Source organism: Phodopus roborovskii, unplaced genomic scaffold (genome assembly GCF_943737965.1).
Source record: "Phodopus roborovskii unplaced genomic scaffold, PHOROB, whole genome shotgun sequence".
In the NCBI taxonomy this organism is placed as follows: Eukaryota; Metazoa; Chordata; class Mammalia; order Rodentia; family Cricetidae; genus Phodopus; species Phodopus roborovskii.
In genome coordinates, this window is record NW_026126511.1 from 16337869 (window position 1) to 16354357 (window position 16489).

The 16489-nt window shown below is 37.2% G+C and overlaps 1 protein-coding gene across 13 annotated transcripts in view; it reads left to right on the forward strand.

Moving 5' to 3' along the window:
* Nucleotides 1–16489, forward strand: part of Mycbp2 (MYC binding protein 2) — a 209618-nt gene that overhangs the window by 165203 nt on the left and 27926 nt on the right. For 6 of the 13 annotated variants that reach the window (XM_051195259.1, XM_051195261.1, XM_051195262.1 and 3 more), the window contains 10 exons: nt 57–158; nt 4122–5768; nt 6626–6795; nt 7499–7743; nt 9556–9723; nt 11247–11404; nt 12689–12888; nt 13647–13796; nt 15123–15283; nt 16231–16387. In XM_051195259.1, the coding sequence (XP_051051216.1) occupies nt 57–158; nt 4122–5768; nt 6626–6795; nt 7499–7743; nt 9556–9723; nt 11247–11404; nt 12689–12888; nt 13647–13796; nt 15123–15283; nt 16231–16387 (3158 nt within the window). The remainder of the gene's footprint in view (nt 1–56; nt 159–4121; nt 5769–6625; nt 6796–7498; nt 7744–9555; nt 9724–11246; nt 11405–12688; nt 12889–13646; nt 13797–15122; nt 15284–16230; nt 16388–16489) is intronic. The other 7 variants (XM_051195264.1, XM_051195268.1, XM_051195272.1 and 4 more) reach the window with 3 other exon arrangements.

Sequence of the window (16489 nt, forward strand, 5' to 3'; positions counted from 1 at the left end):
TAAGCTTTTTTTCCATTGAATCTGTGCTGCTTCTTTGCCAATGTTTTCCACTGTAGAATCTCCATCTCGCAGCCTTGCTTCTCGTGAGCGCATTTACAAAACTCTTGGTGTAGCTGGGCCTGCCTCTGCTCTCTCATCTCTGTCTCACAAACTGAAGGGTGGGTATACATGCATCTGTGAACGGGCCATTCTTAGTGATTGGAGGATGCGCCTAGAAAGTGTCGTTTCACCTCAGTCATTTTCATGCCATTCCATTCTTTAAATTAAGGTTAATCATTTTATTTAGAATTTTTTGTGTTTGAAGTTATTTATGATATACCTATTCATACTATATTATAAATTATCCTATTATGCATGTTTATCTTATTTGGTAGTATCGTATTCTTGTTAGTCTTTACAGCCTTTGTATGGTCGTATAAAATAGGAATATGAGAAGACTCTCCACAAGATGCTATGTGTGAATCATGAAGCATGTAGATAAATGCATTATCATATATATAGACCTGGTCTCAAACTTGTATTACTTTGTGGTAGCTTGAATACATTGTACCATTCTAATGGTATAGAAATATTTTGAAAATTAAGTTAAAAGCTTTTTAAAAAATTGATTAAGAAGTAGTGTAATCATATGTGCATACAAACTACCCCCTTTCTATCACAATTTTTTTACAGTATTTTTATAATGACTTATTTTTAATATTTTAAATGTTAAGTGTTAAATGACAAATAGACACATTTTCAAAATATTTAAAAATATGCATTCGGTCCTGTAGAGTACTGCAAATGCTTACTCAAATACTTTTACTATAAAGTGATTTTTAATTAAACATAAGGCCACTGCTGCCAGGTGTTGCAACCTGTGTTCCATCCCTGGAAGCTACATGATGGAAAGAGAGAACCAATTCCCACAGATTGTCTTCTGACATCCAAACACACACACACACACACACACACATACACGCACGCACGCACGCATGCATGCACGCACACACATGAACATTTGTAAAACAAAATTTAAAAAATACATATAAATAGTAAAAATAAAGTACAGTAAATAGGATCATAAAACAAATCCATATATGGTCCATATATGGTATTTACATATTAGGGCATACAACCAAATTTATTTATGTTGTGACATACTGTATTACAATATACTATTATTTATGTTATATTCTATTATGGCATTATGTGCTCTGACTAGGATTTAGCTAAGAAAAATCATGTTTGTGATTTAATGAATAAATTTAACATGTTCAGTAGCATTTAATTTATCTCCACATACCTTTTATAGCCCATTCTTAATGATTCCTTAGAGGTTAGAATTTTTTGCTTACTGCTTAAATTTACATATCATAAATATAAGTAGTTAGCCAGATGTTGTTCTGCATGTTAAAGTATGTATGATTCAATGATTTTAATGAAGTACTTATTTTTATTGTTATTTGGGGACATCCACATGATAATTTTTAGTAACACTTAATACATACTACTAAATTTTTTGAAAGTCACATGAGGACCATAAACAAAAATTACATTACATGTTTACTGCTCTTACCAGTCTTTTGGAAAAATATTTTTTAAACATTTTGAAAACATATGTTCCTCAAAAGGATTTAGTTATGATATGATAAATACATCTTAGGAAGAAATTTTCTGCCATGATTTATACACTTGAATTCCAACAGATACTTAGCTGTTGTCACTTAAAGATCTTAAGAAAACACTAACTCTACGAGAGCCAGGGAAGCAGAGCACCCGGATGTCTGTGGTTTCTAACCATTTCAGTATAACCCATGTGCACATACAGGACGAGTGATGTTCTCAGTACGTGACCGATGGTACTGTTACAACCCACTATAGTGGGTGTGTGATTGTAGGGAAGTCCCAGCTACCCCCACGTGCTCCTAGATAGATGTAGTCACACTTGGAGCAGCTGTGGTGAACCTTGTCAGAGCCCTTCTAATTAAGTAGGAGTGCGAAAATAAGTTGGCATTTGCCATGAATTAGAAAATTCAGTTAAATTTAATTTTTGGAATAAGGTTTTGAAATATGAGGTGTACTGCTTATCTATCTATCTTGATTCTTCACTATTACTGTGCAGCTCCTAAAATAAGTGACATGTGGGTGATTTTTAAACTTGTAACTCTTAGGTGAAAAACAGCAGCAGCAACAAGAAAAGCCCCAGTGACGCAAACATAGCAAACTTCAGATTGGCTGGGAGTGGGCCGAAGCTAACTCTCCCAAACACAGTGTGTGTGCTCATGAAACTGGCTTTGCACTCTTGTTAGATCAGGAAGGTAACTGGATCCACAGCCTCTTCGACCACTGTGGAAACAGTGTGGGGGCTCTCCCTTGTCAATCATACACCTGGTTACCTTGTTCTCCCAGTTAGCATTGATATTTTTAATTTTTGTGATTTCTGTTTGCAAATGTGTTCTAATCTCAAAAGTATTTTGAGAATGTAATAAAGTGAACACAAAGCACTAATACCAAAACAAATGAGAGAGGGAGGAAGGGTGAGACCAACTTCCGTGTTTAAGAAAGAAAATTCACAATTTAATAGTAAAAAGCATTGCAAGAAATAGTATTCAGAATACCTTTATTCTGTCAAAGAACTGTAATTGTTTGCTAAATATTGGGACGTTGCAACTGAAGCCGATGTTCGTGCACCGCTGTGCTTGCCATTGGCTGCTGTGACTCTCATGTCACTACCACTTTATTCCCCTTGATGCCGTACTTACACAGTGGCTCCATAATTGTAAAGAGTGCATTCTCAGAGAAGCTGTGTTGCAATAGTGGAAGGAGAAATATCAAGGAGATAAGTATATATTGTTCATCCAAAAATTGATTGAACCAATACCATATTGCAAGACCTTAGCACTGTGTCCCTGAATGGTAAAAGATGCAGGCCTGTCCTGGATAACTTTCCAGGAGGGGACAATTCTCTCTAACTCCTACTCTGATGTACAGATGACTCCGGTGTGACTACACTTTCCTACATTACCCACACGTATTCACATCCCTGTTTTGGGTAAAGGAGAACAGGTTGCATTCATTCCTAGGTAGCAAATCCAGTTTCCTGGAACCTCTTTTCCAAAAGCATGTAATTACATCTCACTGGTTTTTGTTTTCTCCTAACACTTGAGTCACTTGGACCAGACTGTTTTCCTTCTTAAACAGCTTTTGCACTATAAACAAGAGTGGTTTTGCTGCTGTTTGTTTTAAAAAGTGTATGTGAAGCTGAACCACCTGCCAGGGCCGCAGCCTGACTGTATTGCTTCACAGGGAAGTATAGTGTGCAGGAAAGAAAAGCTAAGGGAAGACAGGGTACCCAAACCAAAATAATTTGCTGGGTGAGCCTTTTGTTTCCTCTCGACAAGAAGAGCCCAGTTCAGACTTGTAGTGCTCACCATGAAGACCCTGTAGTTTCTTTTGTCTGCAAGGCTCCGAGTTCTATCAACTAAGCTTTCTGAGATCTTAAAATGAAACTGTTTATAATAACAAAGAACCCGACTCCCAAAAAATACACAGCAGCTTTAGGATTTTCATACTTTCCTCTCATTCTAATCAAAACAGTAAATTAAGATATTTCCTCTACAAGCTCTTTACTAACACTAATAGTATTTGATTTTACAATTGAATTCAGTAATTATAGAAATGAAGTTTCTTTATTCAACAAGACCTATGTATGTTAAACAAGACCTTAAGTATGTTAAATTTCACTCTCCTGAATATCTTAACTTGATTATTTTATATGGATGATATTATTTTTTACTTTTTAAAGTGGTTTTCCATTTCTAGTTTCTTGATGAATTTAAATTCTAATTAGTCATAAAAGGGCTATAGATTGTGTGTGTGTGTGTGTGTGTGTGTGTGTGTGTGTGTGTGTGTATCACTAGGAACTCTTTATTCAATCTGTTTTGCATCTATAAACAAAGTAGTATTTTACATGTAATGATATTGTAGAAATTTTATGAGAATTTTAATTTATTTTTAACGTGTTTTTGTATATGATAAGTAATGTAGATTTTGTAGTTGTTTTTATTTTAGTATTTAGTGGTTAAATTATCATTAAGTACATTTTATTAACAAGTTTCACTGTGAAATGGATCATACAGGTGATAGAGGAACTGTCTCAACATCTTCAAGACCAGTCTCTACATCAGGAAAATCAGAGCTATCCTCCTCTAAACACAGCAGATCCATTAAACCTGAGGGGCGCGTGAGCCGGACTGCTGCTGACCAGAAGAAGCCACGGGGCACAGAAGGTTTATCTGCTAGTGAATCCCTCATGTTAAAATCTGATGCGGCAAAGTTGAGGTCAGATTCCCATAGTAGATCACTGTCCCCTAACCATAACACCTTGCAGACATTGAAGTCTGATGGGAGGGTGTCTTCTAGCATCAGATCTGAATCCCCAGGACCAGGGTCTAGGTCATCATCTCCTAAGCCAAAGACTCTCCCAACTAATAGGTCTAGCCCATCTGGTGCTGGTTCTCCACGCTCCTCTTCACCACAGGATAAAAATCTACCTCAGAAAAGCACAGCTCCTGCTAAGACAAAACTTGATCCTCCTCGGGAACGTTCCAAGTCTGACTCATACACACTTGATCCAGATACCCTCCGGAAGAAGAAAATGCCCCTCACAGAACCATTAAGGGGGCGATCCACATCACCAAAACCAAAACCGGTACCAAAGGATCCTAAAGACTCCCCTGGATCTGAAAACAGAGCCCCTTCTCCCCATGTGGTACAGGAAAACCTCCACAGTGAGGTAGTTGAAGTCTGTACGTCAAGTACTTTGAAAACAAATAGTGTCACAGACAGCACTTGTGATGAAAACAGTGAGTTTAAGAGTGTGGATGAAGGATCAAATAAAGTGCACTTCAGCATCGGAAAAGCACCCCTGAAAGAGGAACAGGAAATGAGAGCGTCGCCCAAAATAAGTCGGAAATGTGCTAATAGACACACCAGGCCCAAAAAAGAAAAATCGAACTTTCTTTTCAAAGGAGATGGAGCCAAATCTCTAGAGCCAGCCAAGCAAGCCATGTCTCCGTCTGTGGCTGAGTGTGCCAGGGCCGTCTTCGCCTCTTTCCTGTGGCACGAAGGCATAGTACACGATGCAATGGCATGCTCTTCCTTCCTGAAATTTAATCCCGATCTTTCCAAAGAACATGCTCCCATAAGAAGCAGTTTGAACAGCCAACCACCCACAGAGGAAAAGGAAATAAAGTTAAAAAACAGACATTCATTGGAAATATCATCTGCTCTCAATATGTTTAACATAGCACCTCATGGACCAGATATATCTAAGATGGGTAGTATTAACAAAAACAAAGTCTTGTCTATGCTTAAGGAACCACCTCTCCATGAAAAATGTGAGGATGGAAAATCCGAAGCCACTTTTGAAATGTCCGTGCATCACACAATGAAGTCTAAGTCTCCGCTTCCCTTAACGTTACAACACTTGGTGGCTTTCTGGGAAGATATCTCTTTGGCTACAATCAAAGCTGCTTCCCAGAATATGATTTTTCCAAGTCCAGGTTCCTGTGCGGTCCTTAAAAAGAAAGAGTGTGAGAAAGAAAATAAGAAAACAAAAAAGGAAAAAAAGAAAAAAGAAAAGACAGAAATCCGGCCCAGGGGCAATTTGTTTGGAGAAATGGCGCAGCTGGCAGTAGGAGGACCAGAGAAGGACACTATCTGTGAGCTGTGTGGGGAGTCACATCCGTACCCGGTGACCTATCACATGAGACAGGCTCACCCAGGTCAGTAACTCAGTTGTGTGTAGATGCTTGCTTTAGTTTCAGTTCCCTACAGCACTTCAGTTTGAACTGTCCTCTGAATTTCACCAAAGTGTAAGGAAACAGTTGCCCAAATTTATAGACTCTTACATCATGGATCACCGCAAATAGTTTATTTAAAGAGACAGAGAAATGCTAATATTACTGTGACCAATAAATTGGCTATTATTTAATTGGAACGTAGAAAATTTTAAAATATTTTTAAGTATTTTATGTGTTACCCAAAGTATGACATGAAGGTTTTATGTAATAGAAATAACGGCATACCTAAACAAGAGGACACGCCTCCATCCGTCTTCTGAAGATTTAATTCTAAATTAGATCTTCTGATTTAGAATCCTGTTAAAAATTATCAGTTAGATAGATTGAGATGGGGGATTTTCCTGTGTAAGTGTTATTAGCTTTATCAGGGGACTGTTTGTTAGGTAAATAGTTTCATATCCTAATACCCTAAAGTACTTCAAATATGAATCTTTCTCCCCTTTTCACGTATGGTATTACAAATACTTGATTTTTGAAACATCATTCTTTCATATGTGTATATTGGATTAACATTCTTAAATAAATGTGCAGGTACCCATATTCCCTGTTTCTTTAATGTACTCATCAAAAAAATAGAGTATCTCAAACATTTAATGGATAGATTTTTTTTTTAAATCAAGCATGCTGCTTTTTCTAATGTATGTACTAGCATTTTAGAAAGTTAGATGCTTGCTTCAGGATTTCGCTTACTTTGAAAACATGTATCTGTTGTTGATGTACTAGTGATAAGGGTCAAAGACATCTAGAATGTTAAACACATGTCTTATGTTTGTTTCAAGGTTGTGGCCGGTACGCTGGTGGACAAGGGTACAATAGCATTGGGCATTTTTGTGGAGGCTGGGCTGGTAACTGTGGTGATGGGGGAATGGGAGGAAGCACTTGGTACCTCGTATGTGATCGCTGTAGAGAGAAATACCTCCGTGAAAAGCAGGCTGCTGCAAGGGAGAAGGTATTTTTTATTTGTTCAAGTTATATATAATTCATGATGTAGATGTATATAATCTTTACATTATTTAATTTCATGTCATTGATATTAAAATTCAGCTTGTATAACAAAAACTACATATTCAGTCCTTGGGTACACATACTTCGTTCACAAATGTTTATGATGCCATTATTATTGTCTCCTGCACTACACATATATAAAGCTTCACTCTTGGCTGGCGGTGGTGGTGCACGCCTTTAATCCTAGCACTTGGGAGGCAGAGGCAGGGTCTCTGTGAGTTTGTGGCCAGCCTGGTCTACAGAGCAAGTTCCAGTACAGGCTCTAAAGTTACAGAGAAGCCCTGCCTCAAGAAAAGGAAAAAAAAAAAAAAGCTTCGCTTCCCTCTTCTTTCTTGTCCCCTTTGCTTCTCTACACTTCTCCTCATGTCTTTTCCTTCATACCTAATCATTTCATAGAACTCTGAATTTGAGATCATTTGTACTAGTGACAAACCAAGACAGAGACTTCTGCTAAAGCTTTCCCTACATTACTCCCCCTACCCCAAGCTCCCTGTTGCTGGGTTTGTTATTGTTTGTTTCAGCAATCACTATCACTGTTTTAAAATGCTTTATTTCCTTTTTTTTTTTTTTTTCCCCTCTAGAAATAACAAAAGCTAAGAAATTATTTCTTTAAATATAAGCAGGAACTTCGATCCTTTCTTTACCAGGTCAAGCAATCTCGAAGAAAGCCAATGCAAGTGAAGACCCCCCGTGCCTTGCCCACCATGGAAGCACACCAGGTGATAAAAGCCAATGCTGTCTTCCTGCTGTCCCTGAGCAGTGCAGCAGAACCGAGTATCCTGTGTTACCACCCTGCAAAGCCATTCCAGTCTCAGCTGCCCATTGTGAAAGAAGGTGTCTCTGAGGACCTCCCCGTGAAAATGCCTTGTCTCTACTTGCAGACATTAGCTAGGTAATAAGACTTTGTTTTGTTTGTAATTGCCTTTGTATTTACAGCTTCTGATGACTAATATCATACTCATAAAATGGTCCAAAACTTACTTTGCACACCCAATTTTTTTTTTTTAATACAAACCATATCCTAGGAAGTAAGACTTGCATTTTTTAGTCTCTGTTAGTTAACTCTCAGTCTGTTAGTTAGAAATACTGAAGAGGAAAGAAACTGATGTTTCCTTAGAAGTCTTGTCTTTCTTCATTCTGTTTACATTTAAACAAGTACCAGCTGAGTGCCGAGGACACTGAAATAAATGTACAGAGTCCTGACTGTACTCAACACTGGAAGTTGAGATGTCATTAAACTTTATAGTGTCATTAGGTGAATTCAAGTTGAAGCATGTATAGGATGCTGAAAGAACTGATAGAGTACTTGAGTCTTCCCAAGAAAGTTATGAAACACTTCCCAAGGGCCAGCTGCTTGCCTGACTCCTGAAGGGTTGATGCTAGAAATCCATCGGGCATCTGATGAGAGGGAAGCCATTTCTAGCAAAGTAGACTCCAATGAAATCTCGCTCACTCTATATAACTACTTGAAATGGTGGTCTGGGAAATGTGGAACAATGAAGGAAGAATTTTAAACAGGTAACTAGTCAACTTGGTTTGCAAAGAAAAGGTCATAATATGGAATGTGGAAGCTAATACAGAAATTGGACAAAGGACTTAACTCAGGGTGGAGAAATGTTGTTGATGGTGAACTCTTGTACTCCACTGGACTTGGCCTGAGCAGCCTGTACTTTCTTATGTTGTATACTTACACTCAAAATATTCCAGAGTTGGATTTTTTTCCCACTTGTTGATAAGTGAAGTATTCTAGACAATGCCTGCTGTTATGGCTTACCAGTCAATCACTCCATTGAAAAGTGTCTTTTTTATGTCAAAGTTATGTGGCTTTTAAAATTGGGAAAATTGAAAAGGAAAGGAAAAATGTGAAGACCAGGAAGAAATCATCAGGCATGCCAAATATAACCATACCTTGAGTTATCTTAGGTTAACAATATTTTGTTCTGGTTTGAAAAAGAATGAATCCAGGTGGGCTGATGAGATGGCTCAATGGATAAAGTTGCTTGCCACCAAACCCAAGGAGAGGTGAATTCAAAGCCTTGTACCCTTGCGGTAGAGGAATCAAGCAACTTTTACTAGTTATGCATGCAATAGAGTAATGTAGCATTAAAATAGAAATCAAATTATAAAACATGGGAAGAAAAAAGGTGCCAGCATGGGCGACTTAAGAAGTCTTCAGTCTTAGCTCTCTGGGGATGAATACATTCTAACCCAAGGAATGTCCTAACAGTTATGTTTTTCAAATTTGATATATGTATATTCCTACCTAAAAGTGAATGTTTCAACAACCCATCAAGAAATGATAGAAGGCTGGACAATGACAGAGGTGATATAAAAGGAGAAGAGAGAAGGGTGTCAAAGGAGGCTTGATGTCACAGGCCTGCATGACCAGTGATGAATGAGACCTCAGCCTGGTCCAGCACAGATGTGCTCGCCTCCCACCTGGATAGTCAGTGTGCATTTGCCATAACTGAAATGTGCAAAACCTATCAAGAGAAAAGAAAATGGATCCCACTTAAGTTTGGGACATTTGTGGTGCCTGGAAAGTAATATCAGACTTATCTCTTCTGGTCTGCTTCTGTGATTATTCTAATATTTACCCTTTACTTGTAAACTTGCATGTACTACTTTGCCTTTTTCAACTGAGATTTAAAATGCAGAGGATATATATTGTCACTCTTAAGTTGTTGGATTTAATTTAATGCAGGCACCATCATGAAACTTTTGTGGGCTATCAAGATGACAACCTATTCCAGGATGAAATGAGATATCTGCGCTCAACATCCGTCCCTGCTCCATACATATCAGTTACTCCTGACGCAAGTCCCAATGTATTTGAAGAGCCAGAGAGCAATATGAAGTCTATGCCACCAAGGTACTTTACTTCAGTCTTTCTACATGACAAGTGTTTTGTTGAACTATTAAAGAGTATTCTTGTGATCCTTTTATACAGCTTTCTGTCTCAGGAAGAACATTGGGTCAGCTGTGCAAGCTATTGGAAAGAAAAAGTATGCATATATGAACAGAGTTCTTGATGGGAAAAGGATCATTGGGAGAGAAAAGACCAACTAATGATGCAATGAAAGATTATACTGAAGCATAAACTTTTGAGTGATGCATTTAGTTAGAGAAGGGAAAGTTAACTTTGAGGCAACACTTAGACCCATGGTAGAAATGACACAGAGCTTGAATCATGAATCTTAAGTTTCTTGGATCACTGTTTGCCTTCTCATTCAGCTCTGTTGTTGGTGCCAGACATGATTCAGGAAAGACAGTACACAAGGAAACTTGACCACCACTGAAACTTAGAGAGGTTTTTTTTTGGAGCTGCTCTTGATGTTATCTCCAAGAGGACAGCTCACCTTTTATATCTTTAAAGATGAAAGTGTCTCTGAAGATGGAATTGAGGACCGTTTTTACACTACTCTGACAAATAGGGTTCAGTGGAATGATACCACTGTCTAGGATTAAGCTCATATAGAACAAACTGCTAGTTGGAGATAGTGAGGTAAAGCTATATAATAGAATCTTCCATACCAAATAATTTGTAATTTTTTCTTTAAAAAAATATATTCTCCAGCTTTAGCGTATAGAAATTGCTATAAATTTCCATATTAACCATGAAAAGAATCAGAACTTGCTGGGAAGCTAAATAACCTTCCAGTTTATAAAAAATCAAATCAAGTGAAAAGATGCAAAGCACAGACAGAGATCCAGGTCGAATCTTGCAATTATAAACCCCTGTATGTGCAGTCTCTATGGTCACAACTGCATGCTGCCAACATCCCACAGAGTGCTTCCATCCATAGAGTAGTCCCTGCCTTACAGTGCAAAGGAAAGCTTGTGTTATCTTTGGGAGGAATGACATGTGTAGCAAGTACGGCTGGGAACAGAAATCCAAGGAAATCCACACCTCTTTAGCAGAGCAAGCGGGGAGACACAGCAGTTTACCCATTGAAACATTAGTGAAATGAAATTATCTATTTATCATATAATAATAATAAAAAAAACCAATCTGAAAGAAAATTCACCTGAAGGAAATTCCTCTAAGTAGTTTATAGTAGAAAAATATGTTTATGACATAAATTTAATAAAAACAAAAGCTCAAATGTAGAAATCAGATAAAAAGCCAGATGAAATAAAGACACACATTGTAAAGTTAAAATGGCAGCCCAAATATCAAACCAACATTGTTCTAAGACTAAGAAATTAGTTAGAAATATGTAGAACTGTAAGTTAAATTAAAGTAAACGTTTGTGATGGTTACAATGGGGTACTGAAATAGAGTGAAAATCCTTTAAAATGACTAGTGTCTGGTTCACTGTTATAAAGTAAATATAACTGCACTTCACTCACTTGATTCTCATGAACTTTTACCCTGTCCTTTTACGTCTGCAGTCTGGAGACCAGTCCCATAACGGACACCGACTTGGCTAAGAGGACTGTCTTCCAGAGGTCATACTCCGTTGTCGCTTCTGAATATGACAAGCAGCATTCCATTTTACCTGCTCGTGTTAAAGCCATCCCTAGACGAAGAGTTAACAGTGGAGACACTGGTAGATACACATGTAGAAAAGAGCTTAGTGAGCAGGCTGTCAAAAACCTTTTCTCTGCAGATAATGTGTAAAATGTAGTGTCTGAGGGGAACGCAGGGTATCTGCCTTTAGCTTGTGATAGACTGTACTTTTATATGACCCAGTCATAAATGCTCCTACGTTTTGTATCTCAGTGAGACTAGATATTTATATCAATGTTTATTCAATACATTGACTTAGGAAATCTTAACTTGCTAGGTATCTAACCCCCTGCATACACTCGTGTTACTATCATTAACCCTTCCATGAGGCTTCATGAACTAGGAGGTCCAAATGTGCTTAAGTATTGAGTTATTTCTCACCATCCATAGAAGCATACAGTTCTTCAAGGCACCATCACACTGAGCAGATAGAAAACTTCAGAGACAGGAATAACTCTTAATGGGTTTTTTTATTATGTAATCTGGACTAATTGCTAATTATAAGGAATTTTTATTCTTAGAAACTCACTATATTGCCCAGGCTTATTTCAAATTTGCAAGTCTCTTGTCTCAGCCTCTCAAGTGCATGGCTTGAAGGAACATGTTATCATTAGTGGCTTATGCATGTTAATAGAAAAAAATTGTAGGTTTATTCAATAAGTACATTAGGGATTGTGCTGAGACACTGTCTTAGTTTTTATTTCCTGTTGCTATGATAAAATGTCTTAACAAAAACAACTTAAGAGAGAAAGGCTAGTGCCATTACTTCTGCACTCAAGAACAGAGAGCAGTGGATTAATCCATGTCTTTAGTGCCCAGCGCTCTCTTTCTTCTTTTCATTCAGTCCTGGACCCAACCCAGTAAATGGTTCTGCTCACTTTCCGTATGGATCTTTCCACTGAAATTAAGCCAGTTAAGAAAAATCTCATAGGAATACCCCTATGCCAACCTATTCAAGACTATTCCTCATTGAGATTCACTTCACAGCTGACCCTGGATTTTGCCTTTTAGGAAATGATGAACGTGAGGTTAGATTTCAGGTACAGCACAAGCTATTTAGTTAGCCTTTACAGTGCTGTAGGAAGTATGAACTCTACAGTCAGTCGTGGTTCAAAACCTATCTGTTCAACATAATTTCCGTTAACTTTAAGAAAGTAAGAATTGTGTAGTGATAGTTTCTTCTTAGCACTAGTTGAAATTGTTGTGAAATTGTGTCATGTGCAGAAACAAAGGACTTTGATGCGAATAAGCTAGTTATTTTCAGTATTTAATATATTGATTATTTGCTAGCTATGAAGATTACTAATTTTCTTTTTCTTTTTAGAAGTTGGGTCTTCCCTCTTGAGACATCCATCACCTGAGCTTTCCCGGCTAATCTCAGCCCACAGCTCTCTTTCCAAAGGAGAGCGAAATTTCCAGTGGCCAGTTTTGGCTTTTGTTATACAGCATCATGATCTAGAAGGGCTTGAAATAGCAATGAAGCAAGCCTTGAGGAAGTCTGCTTGCCGAGTGTTTGCTATGGAGGTACAAATACATTAATGGTACAGATATTACACAAGTCCATAAGAATCCCATTTAACGATGCCACTATTTTTACCAAACAGATTGCATTAAGTGAAAGCCATAGGTGTAATGAAAAAAAAGAAAAGTGTTCACATCAAAATAAAAGGTTTATGAATAAAGTAATTTAGAATTTTATATTTGATTGTGCTAAATCTTTACTTCTATCCAACTTTATTATTTGTATCTGAGGTTATCTTTTTTATTATTTTTATTATTTTTTTATTATTCGCTAGGATGAAATGACATAATAACCATGTAAAGAAGATGAATAGGGCTTTTGAGTTAGAAATTTACCAGTAATAGCTTCTCAGGCCTCCATTTGAAATAATAGGGATGCAGTATTTCCCAGGCCTATGGATGGTAAATGTTTCTTCTTTTAACATGTATGTAATAAATAATTTGTCGCATCCATTGTTAGAAATAATATATGTAAGCAAATGGCTACTTGTGTGTAGAACTTGTAATAGCTTTAATTCTGGGTTAGAAGAAAATGCCTTCAACAAAACAAAATTGAAACTAAAAATTTTTATTGTATTTTGTAAATAGTATTTTCTTGTTGCTTTATTAGTATTATTATTATTACTATTACTATTATTAAAGACCGGAATTGACTATTTCAAATTTATTGTGAGGGCCACATTTTCTACCATGTTTATCGCTAAATAATACTAGTAATACTGCATTTTTAACTCACATTTCCCTTTATCTCGGCTGCTCAGGCATTCAACTGGCTGCTCTGTAATGTCATCCAGACAACTTCCCTGCATGATATTCTCTGGCACTTTGTGGCAGCACTGACTCCTTCTCCAGTAGAAGCGGAGGAAGATGAGGATGAAGAAAGCAAAACTAATAAGGAAAATGTAGAGCAAGTGAGTTTAATTACATATTTTGTCCTTTGAAAGCGTTATGCGTTTATACAATGTATGTTGGTCATGCCCATCTGCCACTACTCTCCTCCAGCTCCCTGCAGTACCACCCACTCTATGTGCTCTCTGCTGCTGCTGTTGCTATTAGTAACAACCCGAGTCCAATTAGTGCCTCCTGTATCATATGTGCATATGACCATAATTCCATGTTTTTATAGAAACCAAGCAGTATGTTTTCTGGTGTAGTATAATGTTTTACATGAAATAATTGACAGATTATTTGACCCTGGAAAATGGATGCTATAGGCAAAGTGTTAATCGTACTTGGTGAAAGTTTTCTTTCTGTCAAAGATGCTGACTAAGCCGGTTTCTCAATGAATATCATTGTCACAGAGTAATCAGGAAGAAGATGGATATCATTGCAGTATTACAAACCTGAAGCTGGAAAGATCTCCGTTCTAGCCTAGCAACAAGTGGGACAAATGTGCTGCCCCCCAAGATAGGAGACACCTTAGCAGGGAGGACAGTGTCCAAATGTCAACCAGAAAGTGGAAGTAGCAGGTCTAACCAGGGTGACTGCCATGCCCTGACTGAATGTAGGTGGGCTACTGGAGAATGAAACATGTCTTAGAAGAAGATGGTACAACCTACAACATAGTTCCAAAGGCTGAGAAGCACCCGTTAGCACCCACGAGAAACAAAGTACATTCATGTTCACTGTGTGGTACCCTTCTCTTGGAGAGAATTTGGCAAAACCTGTGTAAACCAATTAAAAATTATTTAGTAATTATAGTTATGAGCTTTCCTATGTGAATACGTGATTCATTACAGAGCTTGTTTAAGAAAAGAACAAAAACAAACAAAATGCTTGTTCTGATGTAGACTGTGAAGTAGACTATGCTATTCCCATTCATGAGATTAACATCTACCAGAATATTGTATATGGTGTGCATAGATAATAATAGTCATAATCTCTGTTGCAAATTGCCTATTAATGTGTAGTGCACATAAAATCCTGTGAAATGGGAGTACCCCAACTTCTAAATGTGTCATTTTTAACAGGTAAGCAAATACACAAAATACATGCATGTATGAATACAAATATACACATGCGTGTATAAATACAAGTATACTAGAATTGATGTGTCTATGTAATAGTCATTTGTTTGATAATTTTACTTATAATTTACCTCATCAGTTTTCTCTAGAAATGTTACAAATACAACTAGAAACTTTACTTCCTATATATACAAGTTGTGCTTACATAATAGTCCTTTTAAAAAAATGTTCCTTCCATCATGCAAACTGATAAATTCATTTCCAATTTAGGAGAAGGACACAAGAGTGTGTGAACATCCACTCTCAGATATAGTGATTGCAGGCGAAGCTGCTCACCCTTTGCCACACACATTCCACCGTTTATTGCAAACCATCTCTGATCTTATGATGGCCCTCCCCAGTGGCAGCTCATTGCAGCAGATGGCCTTAAGGTAATTTTGCACCTAATATTTTAACACAAGAAAAATCTTATGGAATACGCGAAGTATTAAATACTTGAAAAATTCTTTAAATGGTAACATGCAAAGAACGGCAATGGTGATTTCCCTCTCCCTCTCTTAAGTTAGAATCGTTTTTCTTTCTAGCTAGTGTCTGTTCACCCTTCTTAGTTCCCCAAAAGACTGTATAATCATCTTGCTCACTTTTTCCCTCTCTTTTATTTCACTGTGACCAAAAGAGACAGATGCAAATGGAATCTCAGGAACCAAAAGAAAATGGGACCATGCGGCTTCAATGTAGATTATAGATTCTAGTATGTACAGCCATTTAAAGCCACCTTAAGTAATATCACATAATTTTAATTTATGTGATCACATAAATTTAATGTGAAGTGAATTTGTCATTAAACTGTAATTTTAGATTTATTCAGTGTATTATAGACATGAATAAATCCTCCACGATGGAAAGATTGGGTTTCCCATGTCCGTAATGATAAGGCCAGTAGAAAACAGGTATTTTTTTTTTTTATTTTTTTTTTTTTTGTCATCCTCATAAGATTTTTTTAAGTGCAATAAATATTATACCCCAATAAATCATTCCAGACAGAATTACCACACAGATAAAGTTGCAAAAGCTGTTAGAATGGTATAATGTTTACCTTCACGACAGATTCAGTTTTCCTTGTGTGGCCTTGACCTCCATAGCCCCTTTTGTTTCTATATTTAAAATAGGTAGATGTCCTTTAGAAATTACCTTTATTTCTCAAAACAAACAAACAAAAAAAGTTTCTTTGATTGTATTCTCTGAAATTTTTCAATGTTTATCTTTTCACTAAAGCATTTACACCTTTCTTGCAATATTTAATGCGGAGTGAAACCTCTCTAAGAACTCCTAGATAGTCCCAGAGAATAATTACCTTGTGTGTTGTTTATACTTTTAGATGCTGGAGCCTCAAGTTCAAGCAGTCTGATCATCAGTTTCTCCATCAGAGCAATGTCTTCCATCACATTAACAATATCCTGTCCAAGTCAGACGACGGAGACAGTGAGGAGAGCTTCAGTATCAGTGTGCAGTCTGGGTTCGAAGCTATGAGCCAGGTCAGTCACTACGTGTCTGCTCTTTATAGTCAGTTACCAGTGGCAGATGGAGTAAATGACTCATCAACAGTTTGATTACACAATTTACTATTGAATGTTTGC